The 25,362-nt window shown below is 43.9% G+C and overlaps 1 protein-coding gene across 2 annotated transcripts in view; it reads left to right on the forward strand.

The window, feature by feature from the left end:
* LOC147010638 (PC3-like endoprotease variant B) overlaps positions 1 to 25,362 on the forward strand; it is a 278,472-nt gene that overhangs the window by 222,152 nt on the left and 30,958 nt on the right. For both annotated transcript variants that reach the window (XM_085859874.1, XM_085859875.1), the window contains exon 15: positions 2,819 to 2,926. In XM_085859874.1, coding sequence (XP_085716000.1) covers positions 2,819 to 2,926 — 108 coding nt within the window. The remainder of the gene's footprint in view (positions 1 to 2,818; positions 2,927 to 25,362) is intronic.

A 25,362-nucleotide genomic window follows, 5' to 3' on the forward strand; every position in this document is an offset into this window, starting at 1 on the left:
TCAGAGTAAAATATGGAGGAGCAGCTCACGAAAACCCCCTCCTCTCGACATTCTGTGATGAACTTTGCTGCACATTGTTATCTGCATGTACAGTGCAGTACAGTGAACCACCGTGCAATGCAGTGGTATCAAGTTTAAGGTTCGCAGTCTTTGACATTGATAAGTGTGCCCGTTGTATTACCATTGATCTAATAATGTTACTCCTTTCAGTGAAGGTGTGAAACAAGCAATCAATGTACGGTATTTAGCTCGGAGTCAAAGCAGACAATGGAGGCGGCCATCTTGATTTACAAATCCAATCACTTGGCCATAGTGCACTGTACATACTGTTTTGGTGATTTCTGGGGGTGTTTCTTATTATGTTTTTTGTTTATATCGGTTTGGTGCTCTCAGTCGTATCTTACATCGTGTAGAGCACGCAAGGGTGTCGTTATTCTTGTTATTATTGTAATTTTTAACACTACAGTTGCGTTTACTCCGACACTGCAGACAAATTATTATTGGGTTTAGTAATCCATTGTTTATACATCTGATGGGAAGCTTAATGTATTAAAAATTTACATGTCTTTGGGATTGAATTTCACATGTGGAATGAGAGTTCACAATCATCGCTTCTAATTTGCAGATCCGGTAACTTTTCTATGTGAACCAATCTGAAATTGTTTTATATTTTTACACTAAGTTGCCATCTCTTTGGGCCCAGCGATGTATTCGGTGGTACATTCCACCTTTGAATGTAGATTAAGGTTTGTGCTTTTGAATGCTGCATCTGTTAGATGTAAACCGACTGGTCACAAATTACATCTTTACATCTTTAGGATTACATCACTTCGTGATATATGTATGTATGTATATGTATATATATATATATATATATATATATATATATATATATATATATATATATATATGTAATCTCTCTCGCTCTTGCTTTCTAATGCTTTTGCTTTCTCTCGTCTTTCTCCACTGCTTCCTCCTCCTTAACTCACCCCCCCCTCTTCAAACTCCTCCCTCCCCCCAACAGCATCCCTCCCTCCTGCTTCTTATCCGTTAGTGATTCACCCAGCCAGCACCTGCCACCCCCGTGGGAAAACTGCTCATTTAAAGTCTCGCGACCCACAAACAATTGGGGCCATAGCGAGGGAGAAACCACAGCGCCTCACCAGGGCAGTCAGGGAGGGGGGAATGAGTGAGTGAGGGGAGGGATGGGGATAGTAGAAGAGGAGGTGGAGAGGGATTGGGGTGTGGGATGGTGGGGAAGAGAGGCGGGTTACGATAGGATATGAGAAAGAGAAAGAAGATTGAAGAATGACAGATTGGGAGGAGGGAGAAGGGGTGACCAAATGGGGTTGTCACACCCCCCTTCCCCCTTTGCTCTACACAATCAACGAACATAATTTTCTTCAATTGCATTGCATCATCCTTTTGTTTATTTCAATAAAATGGAGTGGAGTACTTTTTGATCTTGTTTTTCATATTGTTACTTTTGATGACTTTCAAAGGGAACACTCGTTTGTCAGTTGCTGTTGCCCTCTTTAGATCTCTTGGTAATCCCACATTACATGCACTTCGGACAATCTTCACCCTCCAGAGCTTTCGCGACATCGTACATTATGCGGATGCTCAAAATTTCATCCTTCAGGATGCACCCATTATATCTCAGTGTTTTCACTACAAGAAATGTTTAGATGTTGACAGAAATTAGCCCTTTTGAATATGCGTCGTGTGCGTAAAATTAAGTGTTTCACTTCACACTTGTCATATTTAGTGTACATTTTGTAGCTTTCTCATGGTTGTTATGGAGACTTTCTCCTTGCACAGTTACCTCCGAGGTTTCGGTTTAAGGATTTCCCTAAGAGCATTATCTTTGGTTGGTGGGGTCACCACCCTGCATTGTGAGGACCTGATCTTTTCTTGCATTCGGCGATGTTAACAATTCTGCCCGCAAATGTACATAAAGAAACCCCTTTTATTTTTCTCGAATTTTATTTGCCTTTGCTAGCGATTCTGATATCCGTTAATCCATCTCCCGAACGCTTGCGGAGGATGGTTCAATGAGCTAGTACAACCAATCGACGTTTCTTGTCAGATAAAAATTGTTCCAGCTGGCCTGCTTCTCTTGGCAGCAACTCAAAGCACAACGTTCTTATAAAGGGGATGTTCAGCTGGCCGGCCTGTCTGTATCTGCTTGCGGACTTGTGTGAGATTTTAAGGCCATCGTGTTTTGCTCTCTTGGTCTAAATCCAAGATAAAATCTCAGTTTCTTTTGTGCGGTTGAATGCTCTGCCTTAACATTGTCCAAGATGACAACATTTGGACTTTTCTCCAAATTTATCCCTTCCATCCATATCTGACACTGCTTCCAGAACACTTGCACCTCCTCCCATTTTCTTTGAGGACTCACTCTTCACCACTGCCTCTCTCTCTCTCTCTCTCTCTCTCTCTCTCTCTCTCTCTCTCTCTCTCTCTCTCTCTCTCTCTCTCTCTCTCTCTCTCTCTCTCTCTCTCTCTCTCTCTCTCTCTCTCTCTCTCTCACTCTCTCTCTCTCTCTCTCTCTCTCTCTCTCTCTCTCTCTCTCTCTCTCTCTCTCTCTCTCTCCCCTCTGTCTGTGACCTTTTCCACACGTCATGGGCCTTTGTCTTCACTCACGAGCCATGCCTGGCATAAAGAAAATAAAGGGAACAATGAGCGTCCTTCAGAGCCGCGATGATTGTGAGCACCAAGACTCATCCAGCATTGCTTGGGGGATTAAAATACTGTCGTTCTCGAGCAAGAAATTTCAACAACAAATGTTTGTCTCCGTTTGCATGCATTGCAGATACGGTTTTGGCGTTATGGACGCTGGGTTGCTGGTACAGCAGGCCATGCTGTGGACGAGCGTCGGACCCGTGAGAATTTGCCAGGCCACTGTTGACGTGGAACCGCAGTGAGGATCATTCATTCTCAAATACTTTTTTTTTTTGTCTCATGCATAGTCTGAAAATTCCTACTCGAGCATACCCTGTGGAAGTTTCAGGTGTGGCCCTTTGCAAACATTTCTCGTGAGATTCTCATTGCATTTCTCTCGGATCTCAGGAGAAATGGTAGGTCTTGTTGCATGGGGGGGGGGGGGGTTGGGAGGCGGGAGGTCAATGGGGGCGGTGAAGCATTTCATTCCGAAGTTGACATTGCTGTGTATAAATCTTGTTACAAACAACACAATTGGAAATTTTGTACGGTTCCTAGTCACCCTCTTTAGTGCAATAATAATATGACCGTTATTTACATGGAAGTATCCTATCGAGCGTGAACATTTTTGCACAGAACGTAACCCTCTTGAAGTGGTCAGACATCCCTTGTTTTTTTTCTCTTTCATTTTATTTTTACCGCTTTCTAACATTTTTTTCCGAACATTTTTTGGGGGTTTTCTAACGTTTTTGTTTCTAACATTCTAACAACATTTTTAAACATCGCATTTTTCGAGACCAATTTGTCTTTGAGAAGGGATGTGTGCACCTCGCCAAACCCGATGGTTTCACGAAGCTCTGTGATGGATCGTGCCGTGATCAAATTGTTTCCACAAGCAGATCAATGCACGAAATAGATGCTTCAAGAAGAAGAGGAGAAAAACACTATGCAGTGTCATGCAGCGAATGATCCATTACACACACCACCCTTGGCATACTGCAAAAAGCTCATAAGTAATTGTTAGGGTTATTAGTAACCAAACAAGTGGCAGCCTGTCGTGTTATGCGTGCCCAATTATTCAGATTATGAGCTCGCCAAAAGACGAGAGCTCTTTGTGTGTTGTTTACAAGGGCCTTTAATTATTTTTATTTATTTATTTGTTTATTATTTTAATTTTGTTTGCAAAAATAATGACTTTATGGATACACTCCAGCAATGTATCATAAAAATCCTCACGGCACTGTACCTGCACGGACGCATTACCTTTAGCGTACGGTATCACCACGAGTGGTACAGTCTGACAAAAAGGCAGTAGGTAATTTACCACCGTTTGTCAGCACGCATGTAAAGCAGCCAAGTTGTGTGATTTACACTGAGGAGGCAGCTTTATTTATTCAGGGGACATGAAAGATGGAGAGTTTGCAGTTTGAATGTCAATCAAATATTTGGGACTTTCAGCGCAGGACGTGATGTCCTTGTGCTCCGGTCCTTTGCCACCCCGACGTTCGTGACTTTCTCCGGCTTTGTCACTTGCAACGTCTGTCACATGGTCTTATCTGCAGAATTCCCCCAGACTTTAGTTTGGATTCAAAAAAAAAGTCCATCCTTTGGGATCCCGCACTATTCTCAGTGTGTTTCGGGCCCTGTTGTGCAAGGGAATCGGTTTTTCGTTTTTCTTTTTCTATCCTTGTCACTCATTATGCTTCCTTGCCGCATGACAGATCAAAGGAGACCAATAAAGGTGGTCAGATAATTTTAGCACACCCGTTTGTTGTGACTGCATCCATCATCGTCCGTTGCTTTGCAGTCCCCAGCGATAAAACAATTGGGGTTATTCAGCGGGCTGGGCTTGCAGCTCAGGGCATTTAAAGTGGGGAGGTCTGCGCCGAGGTATTGTCCTGGCCACCCACCCTCTCGTGGGCCAGCGGCGCCCTGAATTGCCGGATCGTTAATTGAGCGATCGTGCGGACAATCGACGATTCGCAAATGCACCCGAAGAGAAACTCCGCCTGCTTTGGGAACAAATTGTGGTCTTTTTTTATTTATTTATTTGTTTTTTGCTTTCGAATTCTCCTTATTTATTCCCATCGAAGAACGCAGAAACAGATCCATAGGTTAAAAAAATTTAAACTCTCTGGTTGGAATATTTACGTCGTTGCCAGTTGTACATGTTGCGGTTTGTTTGGTGTGGACGGTTCACACGTGGTCACTTGGTACCGTGTTCTTTCCTCCTGCTCTGCTGTTGTGATACATCACAAGGTCCTGATATGAAACACATGATTTCTTCTTTCAAATCTACTGTCTCATCCTGTCTTGAGCTGACATCGCCTTTGGTCTGAACAAACAGAGAGCTCTTACCATGAACCACGGTATCTTCTTTTTTCTTTTTCTGTTTTTTTTTTATGGCTAAACAAGTGAAATCCTTGTGACCATGACATACACTCACACAGGGGCACATTGCAGTGCTCACAAAGATTTTCACAATACCGAGCGTTCCGACATTGTGCCATGGCCAACAGTTGCCAACCAAGAGAGACTCTGGAAGCCGATGAGTGCCGACATTGTGCCAGTGATAGTTGGAGCAACTGAAGTGATGAAACAAAATGCCAGTGAATTTTGGAAAACTATACCAGAATTTTTTTTACAACAAACGACGACAATCGAAGGATGCGTGGGGCTCAACGACAATCTTTAAGAGAGTCGTTGGAACAAAGATTTGAGAAAAGCAAAACATCTCCATGTCAAAGGTGGATAATTTAGGGTGTGTGTGTGTGTGTGTGTGTGTGTGTGTGTGTGTGTGTGTGTGTGTGTGTGTGTGTGTGTGTGTGTGTGTGTGTGTGTGTGTGTGTGTGTGTCAGTCATTTTGATAGACCACGATCAAAAAGTACGATTGAAGATAAATGTGTTTTCAGCCTCTGCATAACATTAGCATAATGAGTGGATTCACTACTCACAAGCAATGATGCATTTAAACGAGATAAAAATATCAATCAAAACATGTAATCAATCCAGTGAGAGATCTTCACCAGGCATTACCCTGGACCACCACCAAAAAGGGGGACTATCCATTGGTCACATGGATTTTCACAACATACATGTTCACACCAGACTTGCTTCATGAGCAGGAAAAAGGGTTACGGTTAAACTTTTGGGGAAATACTCTTTGGCCAGTTATCAAGCCAGCATTTTAAAACTTTACTCTTGGACGTACATATGTGTGTCGGTTCATGGTGCCATCAGCAAGACAAAATAAGCTGTAGAACGCCAGATTTTTAGCGATAGAAATGAAAAAAGAGATCTGAAAAATTCCTTCAGCTTTCTGACTACCCAATTCAGTTACCTTATGGATCGTCAGCTGGGCACTCTCCATCAAGATTTTGACCCTTCAATCTGAGAAACTCTAAGAAAAGCAGGTCTGCAACCTCAATTGTGTTCGGAGATCATAAAGTCAGAGGGAGAGGGTGAGAGACAGACGGGAGAAAAGAGAGATAGAGATAAAAGCAGAAAATGTACAGTGGACTTACCATTTATATAAAAGAGAGCTTAATGGAGAAGCTTCACCAAAATGTCTCGTCATCAAAGTTTCATTCCTTTTAGCACACGAACTCTCCAAACGGAGGGTCAGGTCAGGTATGGAAGCATGCGCCGGAGCAGAGTGTCGCTGCGTCCACTTTCTGCCGGTACTCCAGGGTCCTCAGTCTCGCCGTCCTCCAAGCAGATACCGAGCCCATTCCCATCTCCTTGAGATGCCGATCAACCTGCTGCAACCATGTGGCACGTGGTCAGCCTGGTGGGCTCATCCACTCACGAGGCTCCCTTGCTGAGAGGATCTTGTGAGCAGGATCAGTGTCGGGAAAATGAGCTACATGTCCATAAAGTCTCAGCTGATGCTCACGGACTATACACGGTCAGAGTCCAAGTCTCACATCCGTAGAGCGAGAATATAAGCACAAAGGCAAAATGGCTCGGACTTTTGTCTTCATGCATAGGTACCAACAGCACCACACTCCATGATACAGTGAATCCATGACTCCCCAGGCTTGAAAGAGATGTCTATTAGCCTGTGGCTCACAACATGCGGAGACATGAATATCACTGCCAATCCACATATATATACAAGTGAATCCCTCTGTGACCTCAACATCCTCACCAGAAGCAGGTACAGAGAAGATAGCAGCATCCAAGATGTCATTGAAAGCCTGGATCTTCATTTTGACTGAGAAAATCTATAATACCAGCAGATCCGACTCCTCATTCAGTGCCTCGAGGGCCCCCACAAGGATATACAGCATCTCCGCAAAGAACAGTGCATCATCTGCGAAATCAAGGTGAGAAATGTTGACATTCCAAAACGATGCACTGCAACTTAATCTCTCAGATATCCTTCCCAGTATCCAGTCCATACAAGCACTGAAAAGTGTGGGGGCCGGTACACACCCCTGACAATCTCCAATAACAACTGGAAATAAGTCGGAGATGGAACCACCACACGTCCCAGCATGCTCAGTACCAGAGTATAGTTCATAAATCAGATTGATCAGATTTAGTGGCACCCCAGAAAGACCGAGGATCCTCGAGAGGGAATCCCGATTGACTAAATCAAACATTTTGTTGAGATCAACGTAGCCCGGAAGCATCTCCTGCCGAAACTCTCATCTGCATTCGGTAAGGACACGAAGAGCAAGGATACGGTCAATCATTGACCTCTTTGGAATAAAGCCTGACTGCTCTTGGCACTGGTGCTCAAGCAGATGTGTGAAGAACCCAATCAATAATTATCCAAGCAAAGACCTTGCCCGGCACCGAGAGCAGCATAACCCCTCAGTAGTTCTTGCAGTCCTGGCGATCACCCATCCCTTTCCAGAGATGGACAACAAGGCCCCTCATCCAGTCAGTTGGGATGATGCCTGTACTCCAAACAGAGCACATAACTACATGTGACAACATGAGTACAGTGCTTCCACCAGCCTTGAGAAGTTCAGCATGGATGCCGCAAATCCCAGGAGCTTTACCCCATTTCAACCAGTTCACCGCAGCCTGTGTTTCCACAAACAAAGGTGGATCACAGTTGATTGGAGGGTCAGCAAAAGGGATATTAACACCCCTGACATCCAACTCAACAGCCGGTGGATCAGCCGGGTACAGACATTCAAAGTAACCAGCACAGCGGGCCTTCACTTTGCACTCCTCTGTCAAGAGCCCTCCACCTCCACTATAACTGCAGTACACTGAGGCATGGGCTTAGAGGAACGCAATGCACAAATTTCCCTGTTGGCACGACGAGAATCGCTTGACCACAAGTGATGCAGATTTATTTTTCCTTGTACATAGGCCTCCTCGTCTGCCTTCAGCACACATACAGTTTTACACTTCAACTCCCTGAACAGCTCAGCTCTGCCACTAAGTCTCTGGTCAATGGTATCCAGTGTCCCTATTGAGACAAAGTTCTTCTTCGCCTGATGGTGGATTCCAAGACATCCACTGGCAACATCAAGGATGGTGGTCTTGAAGACACTCCACAACTCTTCAGGATTCCCCAAAACAAACAGACCCCTCAACCCCCCAAATCCCCTCTCAGTCTGATCACAAACTCCTCAGCTACCCTCTCATCCTTGAGCTTGCCAACATCCAGCCGAGGCTGGGATGGTGCCATTCTCCTGGATTTGAGCTGCAACTTCGGAGTTGCTACCACAAGCCTATGGTCGATATTGAGGAATTGAGCCCTCCAGTAGATCCTGCAGATCTGAGTTTTCCTCCAGCGACCATCATCAAACACATGGTCTATCTCCTTTGCCACACCACCAGCGTTGGAATACCAAGTCCAGCGATGAGGTTGTGGGCGCTGAAACCATGAATCAGCCACGCGAAGTGCATGACTTCTTGCAAAGTCAAGGAACTTAGTGCTATTCTGGTTTACAGTTCCAGACCCATGAGGACCAACATGTCTCATAACCATCCCTATCAGTGCCCATCAATGCATTGAAATCTGCCAAAACTAGAAGAGTATCTTGTGTGGGACATTGATCAACCACAGACTCAAGCACGGCATAGAATGTCTCCGACAGTGAGATCACTCACCTCAGTCGGAGCATATAATGGGACCAGGGAAAGGACACCCAAGGAGTGATGAATCTTCAGTCTCATAATAAGATCTTTGACCGGTGTTACCTCAATTATCATTGGAATCAGCTTATTGGACACAGCTACAGCAACTCTGGGCATGGTAAACATCAGAATGACCAGATCGGTAGTAGGTGTAAGTACCCACTGTGATCTCGCCATTATCTAGTCTCTGAATCTCATGGAGTGCTCCAATACTGATGTTCAAACGCTGGAGCTCAGATGATAGCAGGGACAGGTGATCATCTACTCTTCGGGATAGGACATTGCAGGCACCCACCCAAAGGTACCACCTCAAGATAACCTGAAGAGACCGCCATCTGGAGGACAACACCGAAGAACCACCGCAACATGCTGCAATCCGACCCAGGAAGGTTTCCCCATGCTTTTCCTCGTATTATCAAAGAATGGGGGTCTCGAAGGCTTTGCCCCAGTCCCATCATTCGGTGAGGAAGTGCTCCCGGAGTGGGTTTTCAATTTTTTTCGTGTTTTTTATGTGCTTTGCAGAATGAATGGTTTTACGGTGGCCGGATTACAAATCTTGCCACCAACCTCCTAGAAATGGTAACCCAAATCCAGGAGGACGTCCACAGACACAGTTGGGCACCAGATATGGATGGCTGTTGGACCACAAGGCATTCCTCCGCCCTTTGACAGGTTTCATTTTTAATTCTCCTGGGTGTCCATGTCCAGGAATCCTGGTGGGGGAGACGGTTTAGTCACCGACAACCTAACCATGAAATAGGTTAGTACAGGTTTACATGGTACCTGTAGCAAGTCACAGATCTGATCTGGCCTAACCTGACACTGTATAGTGGGCTTACCATTCATATAAAAGACAGCTGATTAGGGAGGCCTCACCAAAATATATCGTCATCGAAGTTTCGTCGCTTTTTGCACAAAAACTCTCCAAACGGAGGGTCCACAGCCTTATGCGAGTCCAAAGGCCGTCTCGGGCAGAGAGGGGGGGGGGAGGAGAAAGTGAAAGCGAGCAGACGAATGAGCGAAAGAGAGAGTGCAAACAGAAGAGCGAGATTGAGTTTGAGCAGAGAGAGGGATGGAGCAGAAGTGAGAGAGAAAACAGAAGATTGAGACTGAGTGGGAGCAGAAAAGAGAGGAAGAGAGAGAGAGAGCGTGTGAGCAGAAGAATGAGAGAGATAGATAGAGATCCGAGCAATTGCTTCAGCTTATTGAGTACCCAATTCAATGGCCTTCCATGTCATAAACTGGGAACAGTCCATCATCAGAGAAAGGAGCTGAGCAACCTTTTTTGTACTTTTGAAGCCCTTCATTGCAAAAAACAGTTAAAATAAAAGTATACGTTGGAACAGTCAGTTGTATGTAGAACAAAAGAGCACAGGTGAAGTTACACAATAAGCTTGCTATAGGCAAACATCCATGAGACAAGTAAACCAAAACAAGATTTCAATAATCATCAAGAAAATCCAAATCAGCATCACACTAAATATTATACAATACATTCTGTACACATGATCTGTCAAGAAAAAGGAGGAAGGATCTCATATCAGCATGATGAGCAGCCTCTCTTTTTATCTCTCGTGCACGAAAGCCTTGAAAATACGCCATTGGTGGAGTCAGTGTAATCAGTCAAGAGTGTCTTCCTCGATTTATAAATTTATGCTAACTTGTGCTCTCAGCAAGTAAAAACTCACTCTCACATTCGCAGGAAAGACCAGGCACATCACCCGGTTGAGTGGAAGTACGTGATGGGAAGGGAGAAACAGAGCCCCGGGTCAAAACCAACAAATGCACAACTCAGATCCAAGTGAACACTAAAAATGATGTAATAAGGAGCTGGAAGTGAGAATCCAATGCGCAAGTCTACGCATAAACGATAACCTGCCAGCACGGTGACATTTCCAAGAGGAAGAGAAGAGCCTACCACAAAAGAGGGGCCAAGTTACATATTGGCAGAAAAATAAATTCAGGAGCAAGATACATAGGATATAAATGATCGTGCATGTTGGAAAAAAAACATCAATCCCATGGCACCATTTCACCTTCGTTATTTTAAAGGCCTTACAAACTTCACAAGGAACACAGCCCACAGCCCTTATCGACGTTATACCAACAGCCAAGGCCGCCTCACCAACTGTGCCTCTCACCTCATGCCGCATACACCTCCAAGGTCTTTTATCTTAGAGATTATTGTCCAATTAATGATGTATCTTCATGTATTGTGGTGTCTGTGCTACTCTTTATGTAAACAGGCATCTCTGGCATCAAGATCCACAAAGGAGAGCCCTGGGTAATGGGATAAGCATACCATGCGATGAACAGGGTACAGGAGAAAAGCCATGATTTGGCTGGAAATTATCCATCAGCCGCTATCCACGTTCATTCAAAGGAGCGTTCAGTAAATGTGGGTAAGAGGTAATATTTCCCAATATCCTCCCCCTCCACACCCTTACCCCTACCCACACACACCCTTGCCTCCCACAAAGAAAGGCATTTCTGCTGATTTTGAATTACCATCTCTAGGTGTTGCGATTGTAATTGTTCAATACCATAATGGTGATGCAGCTGAAGTATTAATGATCAACACTCTGATATGTTTACAAGGAGTCCCCATCCATATATTTAATTTATATTCATCCCTTTTCCATGATGCCATCCAATTTCTGAAAGGTTAAAAGGTATTTTCAAGATGGACGTCAGAATATTTGAAACCACCTTTTCTCAATTCCAGATTGACAAAGAGTAGGTGGAGGTGACAGCAGAATCTCTCCAGTCCATGGAACCTCTTTTGACAGAATTCTTCGAGGCTGAAGAATCCAGAGAGCATGTGTAAGACACCTATGATGAAGTCAAATGATCTTCCATAATCTGCAGTCGCACACGGTCGTTATCTGCATAAACAGAAAGCAAAATATGTGGAGCATCAGGAATATCAGTGCGTCTCAGCAAAGATGATTTGAGTCTGGCAATCAAGGGGTCAATAGAAAGGTATTACAAAAAGCATAAAAGTTGGCAACTCTCGTGAAGGGAAGGGCCATATCAGGATGAATCATCGTGGAGGTGAAGGTCACATCAGGAATGACCTCTTCAGCATTTTCATCTGAACCGATGGTTCAGGGTTCTCAAAATCCACGTTCAAATCTCATCTATCGTGAGAGTCAATCGTTTACTCACGTCCTTGTAATTCACATTGAATTACATTGATGTCTTCTAATTTCTTTGTCTGTCCTCCGTGTGATTTATGTGCAAGCACCACCATGAGCCTTTATTTATTTTATTTTAACCATGTACATTGTATGTACTGTATGTACATGTGGGCTGGTTGGATAGCCAAGAGGTACACTCGCCACAAAGCTCTCCAGCCTTGGTTCGAATCTTGGCCCTGATATAAACTTTCATCTTGGGGTTTCACCTGGTCAGGGTGATTCATCAATGTGGGTGTTGTCCCTCGGATGGCTGTTAAATGGGAATCTAGTCTGTTGGCATTACTTGTGGACGTTCAAAATCCCATGGTGTTCTTCATGAAGAGTAGGTGAGCTGTCGCTGGCACCATGACAAAATACAAAATTCCTGCCGTAACCTTAATTGAACATCAGGCCTGGCTGGGCTGGTGCTGATTCATGAAAGTGGCAATAATTGCAGCGAGTACAGAAGAAGAAGACACTGCGTGTACATGTACATGCAATCAGGGTTCGACTACCATGTACATTAGAAGTGCTAATGCTAAAACAGAAACTGTTATACTTTGGACGCATTATGCATGCAGAAAATGAAATCTCGAGAAGTCAACCATGCTGGATATGGTTGAAGAAAAAAATGGGAAGAGGCAGACAGTGTAGCATGTGCTGGATGAATGGGGTTAAGGAAACAATAAGCTGTTTCTGCCAGAGAGAGCCTGTTGCAGCCTTCATCCCACTCATATCACCAGAAGTCGTGTATATCTATACTTATTAGTGTGTGTGTGTGTGTGTGTGTGTGTGTGTGTGTGTGTGTGTGTGTGTGTGTGTGTCTGTGTGTGTGTGTGTCTGTGTGTGTGTGTGTGTGTGTGTGTGTGTGTGTGTGTGTGTGTGTGTGTTCTTCAGTATGTGTGTCTCCTCCATATAGTGGGGCAGATAGCAATTTTTGAGAGGAATCGTGCAAATGATGATACAAGCATCAAATTTGGCACATTTGTTCTCCAGGGGATTCTAATCAAATCTGCCTGATTGGCCATTTGAAAATCCAAGATGGCGGCCATTTTTCAAGATGGCCGCCAAGTTAGCCTCCCGAAGTTGACTTTTTGCTTAGAAGTATTTGTAGTTGTCCGATTTGCATAATCTAGGTGTGGATACCTATGTTTTCAAGCCTGCTGGAGTGGATTTTCCTGTTTTTAAAGCCCCCTGACACACACTTTTTCTGATATTGCACATTTGTTGATGATTTTCATACGTTTGCATAACTTCACATGTATGGAGTAATAGCTACTTATGCATGGGGTGTAGGGGTGTCGTGTTAGCCCACCCGGTAATCGACCAAGCCCACGAGCAAAATAATGCAGTCATCAAAAGTGACGGAGGAGCAATTGGGTTGACAGAAGACTCAGCAGCACTTTGTAGGTGGATGGTCGCTGGACCCGAACTGAGTCGTCTCGTAGCTGGATACGAGGCCATGTCTGGTATGAAAGATGCAACCAACAACAGCAGACACCATGAGCAGACACTGAGTGCCCATCAATCTTTCTTTGAAAATGTGAAAACACTCTGCAGTAATGCAGGAGATGGGCAACCCATTCCAAGAAGAATCAGCCGACCTACTGGTAGGAGACATGAAGAACATTGCAGACCCAACTCTAGCCGAAATGGTAGCTACACATCACCAGCGGGGCAAAGAGCAGTTCCATTCATTCATTGAGGGACAACAGAATGAAGGTGAATGTCCTTCCTATCATCAAATCAAGAAAAACATTGTTTCTTTCTTCAAACAAGAGCAAGGTGGGGGAAGTTCTTAGGAGAAAGTCCTGAAAGACGACTCTCAAATGTTCTCACGACTGTTCATCTCATACCAGAACAAGCAGTGTGACTTGCAAGAATTATTCAAGCATGAGAATCAGTCACACCCTGCATCTCTCAGTGACAGCGACAAGCTTCATACATGTCAGAAGTCACAGTTGGCTGAAATTCTTTAAGCGCAAGTGAACATCCCAGACAGAGAACCAAGGGGAGATGCAGTCATCATTGATGGCTCAGCATTTATCAATGCCCTACCTCCACGCACTTCAAAGATATTTGATGACTATGCAAAAGAAGACATCATCCCAAAGGTGGAATCCTATGGTGCAATGTACGAGAGGGTGGACGTAGTGTTTGATGTGTACAAGAAGTCAAGTCTGAAGTCCGAGGCAAGGTCGAAAAGGGAGCAAGGAATCAGAAGAAGAGTGATAGGAACCAGTAAGACCCCAAGTAACTGGAGAAGCTTTCTTCGAGATGACGGCAACAAGATTGAGCTGTTTCACTTCCTTGCGGAAAAGATGTGTGAAGCACAGACGACAAGCACAGTCATTGTCACAAAAGGAGAAGATGCCATGAGCAACACAAGGAAGTCACTGGATGCTGTGTCTCCATGTTGTCATGAAGAAGCTGACACTCGAATATTTGTACACGCCAGGAATGCAACGATGGATGGTAGCAAGTCCATTATCATTAAGGCTAATGACACGGATGTACTAGTCATAGCAATATCTGTACTGCCATCCTTACAGGAACTAGGTCTTGAGAACATGTGGATTGCCTTTGGCCAAGGAGCCAAGGCATAATTGATTCCAGTCCATGAGGTAGTTTTTGCAATAGGGCCTGAGAAAGCCAGAGGGATCCCATACTTCCATGCGTTCACTGGATGTGACGTCGTGTCTGCCGTCCATGGTAAAGGGAAGAAAACTGCATGGCAGACTTGGAACGTCTTTGATGATGTTTCTGAAACATTCACCAATCTCAGCCAGCATCCAACATTGATTCGTGATCTTGACCTGCAGAGGTTAGAGAGATTCGTTGTCCTCATGTATGACAGATCAAGTGCAGCCACTGGTGTGGACAGAGCAAGACTGGATCTCTTTGCCCACAAGCAGAGGCCGTACAACTCAATTCCACCAACACAGGCAGCCCTCAGAGAACATGCAAAGCGTGCGGCTTATCAGGCTGCGATCATCTGGGGCCAGGCAACCATCTCCAGTCCAGACACGAGCAGTCCCGCTGAATGGGGATGGACACAGAAAGCAGAGACGTGGCAGATATGTTGGACAACACTACCCCCTTTTGCAGCCAGCTGTCAGGAACTAACCAAGTGTTCCTGTAAGAAAGATTGCAACCGGAGATGCAAGTGCTTTCAGTCAGGGCTCCCCTGCAGAGCACTCTGCAGCTGCATATGTGGACAGTAGCAGCTGGAGGAACATTCGCATAGTATGCATAACTTTGAACATTTACTAGCCAGGGCCCGGTTGCAGAAAGGCCTTAGCTTCATATGACAATCATTAAAGTGGTGCAAAATCTGAAAAAGTGTGTGTCAGTGGGCTTTAAAAACAGGAAAATCCACTCCAGTAGGCTGAAAAACATAGGAATCCACACCTACATCATGCAAATCAGACAACAACAAATACTTCTAAGCAAAAAGTCAACTTCGGGAGGCTAACTTGGCGGCCATCTTGAAAAATGGCCGCCATCTTGGATTTTCAAATGGCCAATCGGGCAGATTTGATCAGAAAGCCATGCAGAACAGAAATGCCAAATTTGATGCTTGTATCATAATTTGCACGATTTTTCTACTAACTACTACACTAATAACTCCAAAACCATGAAACTTAGTCGCCTGAAACTTTGCTGAATACGATGGGTACTCCAAGGGAATGCATGATTGAAAATTCGGAGTTTGGGTTCATTAAAACACCCCTTTTGAAGATAATTAATGGCCTTATTTATTTATGCTTTATCAAAGCATCATCCTTGGTCAGCCCTGTGTCAGCTCGCTGCTCGGGTCTTCATTTGCCATTTTCTTTGGCCTATTCAAATATGCCTTGCATTGGAAACACGATCTTTTCTCACAGACTAATGAAAGCTTATAATCAAAATCTTATATCTGATTTGAGAATCGGATCTCGTGGACTAAATAAGTGTCGAAACCTGGAATGAAATCTGAAAATTTTAACAAATTATTAATTTTTATAACTAAGTGTATACATTTAAGGAAATAATCAACCTTAATTTTTTACGCTGTTTGGATGATTGTATTTAGGCCTAAGTCACATTTGCTCTACGGCGGCCGTACGCCCTCTGAATTGACAGAAACGTGCGGCGGCCGCAGAGTTTCTGCGGTGGCCTCAGGGTGGCCCTACGCTGTTTGGCTATATTTTACAGGTTGTAAGGTCGCCATGGAATTATAACGCGGAGTTATAACTTTTTTTCATTTCTACGTTCGCCGTAGCAATTTGTCAAGCCGAAACAAAAGAACTGGTAAAAAAAAATTAAAAATTAACCCATTCGTTACCATCCGTCTGGCCGCATGTTCGCCTTAGGACCCCCCTGCGGTCGCCTTGCGGGCACCTTGAGTCTACCTTGCATCTGCCTTGAAAATTCTATGGCCGCCGCAGGGCCCCCTTAAGGTCACCGTGCGACATCAAATCAAACACCGTACGGCAACCCCACGTTTTCGGTCTCCATAATTTATAAATACGCTGTGCGGCTACCCGAAAAATAAAAACATATGTGACTGCGACATTGTGTGACCGTGGAAGTACTGTGGCCGCCGTATAATTGCTAGTGGCCATAGATTTTGGAAACCCCACGGCCACCATGGCAAATGTGACTTAGGCCTTAGTGAAGAAAAGATTAAGGAATGTGCAGAAACTGGAACTTCATTTGGTACAACGCCATACTCTAGAACTTGCTACAATCCATGATGATACAGCCCACAGGGGGTCCTTTTTTATGGCAATTACATGCACAGTTTTTTTGCTACCATTTTGTTTGATCTACTTTCATGACAAAATATTAATATAAATGATGCCCCACGAGGAGGAGTGATGTAAGCGACATTTTTTAATGACATGATGATGATAGGCTCGGATGATAGGGAAAGGGTCAAAATAGTGCTATATGGCATTAACTCCAAAATGGCCGATGTGTCCCTGACATCACTCCTCCTCGCGGCGCCTCAAATATACTAATCCATCCATCCAATGGGACCATATTCTGTGCAGAGCGTTGGTGCTGCCGAAGCAGTCTCCTTGACTATTGGGCACAACACTGGATGGGTCGCCACTCCGACACAGTATACCAGCATGCTGGCACTCATTTTGCCGACCTCGGAAGGATGACAGGCCGAGTTAACCCCACCTGGTATTAATTCAACAGCTGAGCGGGATTTTAACTCAGGACCCTAGGATTCCAAGCCTACCACCCAAACCATTAAGCCAACACCAGGCAAATATACTAATAGTTGCAGCAATATATTAATAGTCGGTAGTTTCTTCAAGCGAAGAGGAACCTTTTTATTGCTAAAAGGGAAGAGGGATTTTTCAACTTTGCACCATTTTATGCGATCTGCTTTCATGACAAAATATTAATATAAATATCCTAATAGTTGCTGTAATATATTAATAGTCGGCAGTTGCTGAAAACGAAGAGGTATGTAGACAGCCCACACGGACATGGTACAAATGCGTACACATGACTCTCCTTGAGGTGTATGTGTGCCTGCATGCTTGGTTAAGTGTGCGCGGTAGGCGGGTTTCGCAGGTGCGCGATCTGAACTCTAACTCAAACTCACACCCGGGCCCATGGTGCGTGGCACTGTGGAGGAGGTTATGCATGGGAAGCAGATGTGCTGCGGCGCCGAAGCCACATGGGTAGTGGATGTGCTGTGGCATCGAAGCCACGTGGGACGTGCCACTGTACAGTGTGGGTGTGGATAAATCTGTGAATGTGTGCGAGTGTAAGGATGAGTATATCACTGTTCTACGTGCACGGTTAGCATGGACCACGAGGAGGTTGGAGGAATGCGTATGGGGAGAAAGGGGGGGGGCATTCATGCAGGGAGATAGCATGGGTTTTAATTTTTTTAATGCTCTCACCCAGTTTTATATGGAACATGGCGGCTTATTTTTTTCCCGCATGATTGCAAAGAACCTGAGCAAAGATTTTGAAATCTTTGCACAACATTGACACAAACTGACAATTTCCGACCGTCTGAAGATCACACTTTTTTCAGATGGAAAGAAATGAATGATCACAACTGCACACATTCCCGACTCATTGACAGGGTCATCTGAAATTATTTTCCTGCATGCTTTGACGAAGGCCTCCCCTGGTCACAAACAAGCCCGGACTATAATCGGTGTCACTACTTCTTATTGGGGTTTTTCAGGATCACGTCATAAGTTAGCAACAATGGCACAGGCTAAACTAAAGGTTGGCAACACGAACAACCATAAGTTGGCAATACCAGTGCAGGCTTTGATAGGCCGAATGACTTCGCCCTGCATAGAAGTTCCGTATTTATTTAAGTCTACAAGATGGCCCCCGGGGCTGTTGACGACCTGAAAATGGTGATCCTGGATTGCACACGCCATATTGACCAGGACACGTTTGGGAAAAGAATGAACGTGTGCGGATATGTACTCTGCTTGATCGGAAAGGCATCACATTGAACATGTCCTGTAACATGAAGCAAAACTTCCAGCTTTCCTCTTTATTGTGGTACCCTTCTATGTTTGTCTCAATAGTTTTCACCGAGACAATTCACTGAGGAACCACACCTGAACATAAGATGGAACTGGAGTCATGAGAACCTTCGCTCTGTCCTGGCCACTATTATCCTTTGCAGTGATGTCTTCAAGTGGTCACTTTTGAAGTCTGTCGGACACATCTACTTACAGCAAAATGAGCAAAATAGAGACGAGGCTTTTCCAATATTGTGTTCAACTTCACAGTGATGAAACTGTACAGTTCTGCTTTGCCATTTGACAAAGAAGCTCAGACTTTACAAGTCTTAACTTGTTTAATTCTGTCTTCAAGAGAGGGAAAGAGAATTGTCAAATTCTGGGAAACAGCAGAACCATATTTATTGAGCTCCCTAATAATAATATATTTTTCAAAAAACGTTAGGATGTTTTAAGGTCCTTCACTGCTGAAGTTTCCAGTATGGACATTGGAATGGTAGTGCTTAGCAGACACAGAACAAACCTTGCTCAACGACCTGAGAAATCATTCAGCCCTGTGGGCAAATATCACAACTCCTGTTCATCCAGGAAGCCATCCTGAGGTTAGCCATCCCAACCAATTCTTTTACTGCATGCGGTATATCCTCAGCAGACACAGAACACACACTTGCCTTTAAGAAAATGCCGTATTTCAAAAGTAGTATAATTGAACCAGCCACTGCACATAATGCTTACAAATCGAAACAAATGGGGAGGTGCAGAGGTGTAATCCAAAATCATACACCACCCCAGTGAAAACTCATTCCTCTCTCTCTCTCTCTCTCTCTCTCTCTCTCTCTCTCTCTCTCTCTCTCTCTCTCTCTCTCTCTCTCTCTCTCTCTCTCTCTCTCTCTCTCTCTCTCTCTCTCTCTCTCTCTCTCTCTCTCTCTCTCTCTCTCTCTCTCTCTCTCTCTCTCTCTCTCTCTCTCTCTCTCTCTCTCTCTCTCTCTCTCTCTCTCTCTCTGTCTCTGTCTCTGTCTCTGTCTCTGTCTCTGTCTCTGTCTCTGTCTCTGTCTCTCTCTCTCTGTCTCCCTCCCTCTCTCACCCTCTCTCTCTCTCTCTCTCTCTCTCTCTCTCTCTCTCTCTCTCTCTCTCTCTCTCTGTCTCTGTCTCTGTCTCTGTCTCTGTCTCTCTCTGTCTCTCTCTGTCTCTGTCTCTCTCTGTCTCTCTCTGTCTGTCTCTCTCTGTCTCTCTGTCTCTCTCACTCTCTCACACTCTCTCTCTCTCTCTCTCTCTCTCTCTCTCTCTCTCTCTCTCTCTCTCTCTCTCTCTCTCTCTCTCTCTCTCTCTCTCTCTCTCTCTCTCTCTCTCTCTCTCTCTCTCTCTCTCTCTCTCTCTCTCTCTCTCTCTCTCTCTCCCCCTCCCTCCCTCATTCGGAGAGGTTCTCAAATTATACAGTCAAAACCTCAACGATGGACTTTGCCCACCTGATGATCAGAATGGTCTTTGAATGAAGCACTCGGTCAGCTGAAGGAATTCATCTTCAGATCTCTCAAGAATTGATTATTTTGGTGAGTCATTCCCCCATTTCGCTTTTTAAATGTAAATCCATTATATTCTCTCTGCTTTTTATGTGTTTTTAGCTTTTGTGGAATTGATTCCAGATAAGGTATTCTCATCGCACACCGTCCGTACACCCGTCTCCTTTTTCGACTTTTCCGGCCAAACCGCTGGGCCGATCCAGCTGAAATTTGGCAGCAACATTCCTCTCCTGACTTGTAACAGGGAATGCAAAGCTCGTTCGGTCACAGGACTTTTAAGTTGGTCAAAATGTCCGACTTAGTAAATTTCTTCAAAATCTTCTTCTCTGGACCCATCAGTCAGAATGCTAGCAAATTTTCATTACAACATAAGGACAGGGTCCTGGTGTTAAATTGCAGAGACCATACTGATCACATGACCAGAAGTGCGTCAAAATGGCGGTCATGCAAATTCCTTCCAAAATCCTATTTTCCAGACCCACTCGTCAGAATGCTATAAAATTTGGGTTACAACATTAGGACAGGGGAGGAATGTTAAATTGGGGAAGTCAAGCCGATCATGTGACTGGAAGTGACACAATTGTTGGGAAAATTGTGTAAATTCCTTCAAAAATCTTCTACTCCTGATCCACTCGTCAGAATGATAACAAATTAGGGTTACAAAATTATGACAGGATCGTGATGTTAAATTGTGGAGGTCATGCTGATCTTATGACTGGAAGTGTGTCAAAATGGTGGACTTAGTAAATGTTTGGGAAAAATCATGTAAATTCCTTCAAAAACCTCCCTCTCAAAGACTGATCAGTCAGAATGCTACCAAATTTGGGTTACAGCATTAGGCCAGGGTCCAGATAAGCTACAAGTCCAGTGGTCCTTTCCTTTAGCTCACCTGGAACATAGTTCCGGGGAGCTTTTGGGATGGCACGTGGACCTTCAGTCTGTCTGGCTGTCGGTCCAAAAATACCTTCAACTTCTTCTCTGAAACTACACATTTGATTTCTATGAAACTTTACCACATCATTAATCACCATGTATGTACCAAAGTTTGCTCAATGCTCATGGTATTAAGAAAAATCGGGCCCTAAGGGGGTCTATGGGGGTTTCCCCCCACAATGCTTATTTCCTTTCTTCTCCAAAACTACACACCCAATTGTGAGGAAACCTGACCACAAACTTCATCACCCCTGATGTACCGAAGTTTGTTCATGACATTAGAAAAATTGGGTTCTAACAGAGTGGAAAGGGGGGTGGGGGAGTTGCCCCACAAAATATGTATTTGCTTTCTTCTCCGAAACTACACACACAATTTCCATGAAACTTGATCACAACCTTCATCACCGATGATGTACCAAAGTTTGTTCATGACATTAGAAAAATTGGGGTCTAAGGGGCTGTAAGGGGGGTTGCCCCCCACAATATATATTTTCCTTTCTTCTCCAAAACTACACACACAATTTTGATGAAACCTGGCCACAACCTTCATCACCCGTGATGTACCAAAGGTTGTTCACACCATTAAAAAAAATCGGAGTCTGGTGGGGTCTACGGGGGGAAGGGGTTGCTCCCATAATATGCATTTGCTTTCTTCTCAGAAACTACACACGCAATTCCGATGAAACTTCACCACCACCTTCATCACCCATGATGTCCTAAAGTTTGTTCACTACATTAAAAAAAAACTTGGGGTCTAAGGAGCTTTACAGGGAGTTGTTCCCCAAAACATGTTTGCTTTCTTTTCTGAAACCACACACACAATTTCGATTGTCGGCAACTTTTATCACTCGTGATGTCCCAAAGTTTGTTAATGTCATTAAAAAAAAAATCAAGAGGTATTTACTTTATTCTCCATTACATATTTTGAGGGTCATTCATGCCTACCAGTAGTTCCTTGGTTACCTTATCCAGCCACTACCAGGTGAGCACCCAGGGTTATTGGCCCTCTGGTTAGAATTTGAATTTCAGATAATGTATTGTCATGATGCACCATCCGTCCCCTATTTCCACTTCTCTGGCCAAACTGCTGGGCCAATCTGGCTCTAATTTGGCAGCAACATTCCACTCCTGACTGTTTATGGGGATTAAAAAGCTCGTCACGTGACTTTAGTAGGTTAAAATGGACGGCTTAGTACATTTCTTCAAAAATCCTCTCAAAAACCATCAGTCAGAATGAAACCAAAACTTGGTTGACATGAGGCCAGGGTATGGATGTTAAATTGTGGAGGTCATGCCGATCATTTTACTGGAAGTGTGTCAAAATTGTGGTTGTGCAAATTCCTTCTAAAATCTTCTTCTCCAGACCCACCAGTTGCCACCACATTTGGGTTACAACATTAGGCCAGGGCCTGGATAAGCTACAGGTCTAGTGGTTCTATTTTTTTTTCTCTCCATGGAGCATTTCTGTGTTTCAGTGTGGGATAGACAGACAGACAGATAGATAGATAATAGCTACTTCAGGAATTGTGATGCCTTTATTTTTCCTTTTGTACATTTGTATTTTATTACCTCTGCCACCGAAGGTGAAGGTAGATATATTTTTTTACCCCTGTCTATTTGTTTGTTTTTGTGCATGATTTTTCAAAAAGTTGTGGATGGATCCAGATGGAACTTGGTGGACATGTTGGGTGTGTCACAAGGAAGAATTGATTCGATTTTGATGAAGTTCCAAATCCGGTTCCAGATCTGATAATTTTTTTAAGTGATTCTTCGCCATTGAGAGATCGTGCTAAACCGAAATATAGCAGGATATCTCGAAAAGTTGTGGACAGATTCGAATGAAACTTGCTGGACTCGTTGGGTATGTGACAAGAAAGAATTGATCCAAATCTAGATACGAGAATTATTTGATTTATAAAGTGATTTTTCACCATTGAGAGATAGGGCCAAAAACGATGTCGTACTGCATAGCATGATATTTCAAAAATGTATTGGGCCCAATAAGGATTAAGCTGTCTGTCTTTTTTTTTTCAATGAAATCAAGTCTTAAAATTCAAAAAGTATTTTTTTTTTTTTTTTCTCTCTCTCTCTCTCTCTCTCTCTCTCTCTCTCTCTCTCTCTCTCTCTCTCTCTCTCTCTCTCTCTCTCTCTCTCTCTCTCTCTCTCTCTCTCTCTCTCTCTCTCTCTCTCTCTCTCTCTCTCTCTCTCTCTCTCTCTCCCTCAATTTATTTATCTCCCTCTATTTCCCTCTTTCTCCTTATTCTTATTCTTCGACATCTCTCTGTTTTTTTTTTTTCTTTCCCTCTCTCCCTTTTTATTTGAAGGATTGAAAGCAAAAAGCAGGAGGGAGAAGCAGGGTCATATAACACAAGAGATGCCACTGCACACATAGCCGTACCCCTCCTATGATTCATTGTGTGCATGAGAAATAATAAATTACCACAATTCCTAGGGAGCAGCGTTCAAGGCAAAATTTTACAACCTCATTCTTGCATGGCCACATGTTCTTTCCTTAATCTTGTTGTCCTTAAAACAAACATTAGCTTTCAACACGAAGCTGTTGGCTTGGCATATATACCGTTTTACCCCACATTGCATGAGGGGTACTTTTAGCAAAGGTAAATTTGCATAACCCAACATGTCATCAGTGATGTCAGATTGGAGAGAGACGTTGTGATGACCAAAGCATTGTCCCACTAGCTGTCCTTCCATGCCCGCCCATCCTACCGATTGTGCTTGCCTGCCAGAGCTGTGTGAGAGAGGGGGATCGGATTTCGTTTCGGAAGCGGTTGCTAGGCAACCGGGACGAAAAGCCGTGGCCCAGACACAGCTGCTTTCGACGGGAGATGCATTATTCATGAGGTGCCTCTGTTCCAAACTCACTTGAAATGCAAATCGTGGGTAGATTTAAGGGTCCTAATGACATTAGCAAAAGTGTTGGGAGGAGGGCACGAATATGCAAACACAAGGTCTATCGCCATGTAAAAAAGCATGTAAATAATATGTTAACCCTTGCAAAGCAAAGTCCTGCATTACTCCACGTGCTTAACCTCCCCCACCCTTTTCTCGGGTATTGGGGCTAAAAAGAGGTTTTTGAAGTGTTGCCGCACCCTAGTGGGATAATTCGAAGATTGAGTTGCAGCAGGGGGTAGAACACGTATCCTGCTTGTCCGTTCTCCATCTTTGCTTTCCACCCTCAGACGAAAGGCTCTGCTGGGGGCCAAAAGGTAGGTGGGGGGCACAGCACACGCAGGGCGTAGCTTTGCCTACTGTTGTCCCTTTATCATGTGACACCATTATTTTAAACCCAGTCTTCTTTGCTTTTCATAAGAAGAAAGTAACCATCCGTTTTCCTCAGGAAAGTAACCTCCTCCCACCCCCAACCCCAACCCCCATCCCAAGTCTACCTACTCATCCTCCCCCTCCCATCCATCCATTCGAGCGCTCCAGTGTCCTGCTGAGGTGCCGCAACTTTAGCGCAAACACAAGTTGATTCTGCTCCAACTCAGAAATGTATCAGCTGAATGTTTGCACTTCACTTTTTGAAGTCCCGAAATTTGCCAAACACCAACTCTCCTGGTCCATCCACTGTAATGTCACGAAGATCTCAAAATTATGTCTCCTAATTTAAATTAACGCTGGAATGAGCCAAGTTTGATGCATCGAAAAGCGTCTTCAACATCCAAGCAAATAACAGTAGCTCGGTGAATTTAGTAATTTTTTTTTGACTTTTCATGTGAGCAATTGCTAATTTTGATAAAATATTGCCTTTGATCATCTGGTTAAAGGATAACCCAACGCTTTCACCATATCGGACACTTCTGTCGCAGGTTTTTATCTGGAGGAGAAAAAAAAGAGAAAGCACCAACGCACTGTGATGTCATATCAAACAGCCGGAGGCAAAGTGGCTTTAAGAATAAAATAAATTTTTGAACACAATAAAAAGGGTTTTCCAATATCTGAGCAGATAATATTTGGGCTCCGTGGTTAGGATGTTTTTTTTTTTTTTTGGAGTGAGGGGGGGGAGGTTTGTGGAAAGAAATAAGAAAGTAATCCCACTTTATTGTTGACAAATATCTCCTCTTTCGGGAGCTTCAAATTAATGAACAATGGACATACAGCCAATGTGAGTACTAAGTCATCATCTGATTTATAAAATATCCGACGAGATTCGAATTACTCATCGTTCCTTTTTGCTTCTCACCCTCTACCCAAGCTATCCCATCGTGTTCTTTAAAAATGGTCTCCACAAATGGTGGTACAGTCTTTCAGTTCTTTGTTTGTTTGTTTGTTTTTTTCTTCCAAAGTGATACAATATTATTTCAAAGTGCTTTTGGTTTACCAGTTTGCTGTTACAAAGTGATCGTTTTTGCTTATCCAGTTTGCTGTTCCCATATGAGTATTAAGCTCATAATGTTTGGTTCAAATCCTGTGCACTTTGGTAAGAGTTTGTTCATT

Source organism: Eptatretus burgeri, chromosome 16 (assembly GCF_056783735.1).
Source record: "Eptatretus burgeri isolate ZD-2024b chromosome 16, Ebu_testis_v1, whole genome shotgun sequence".
Lineage (NCBI taxonomy): Eukaryota > Metazoa > Chordata > Myxini > Myxiniformes > Myxinidae > Eptatretus > Eptatretus burgeri.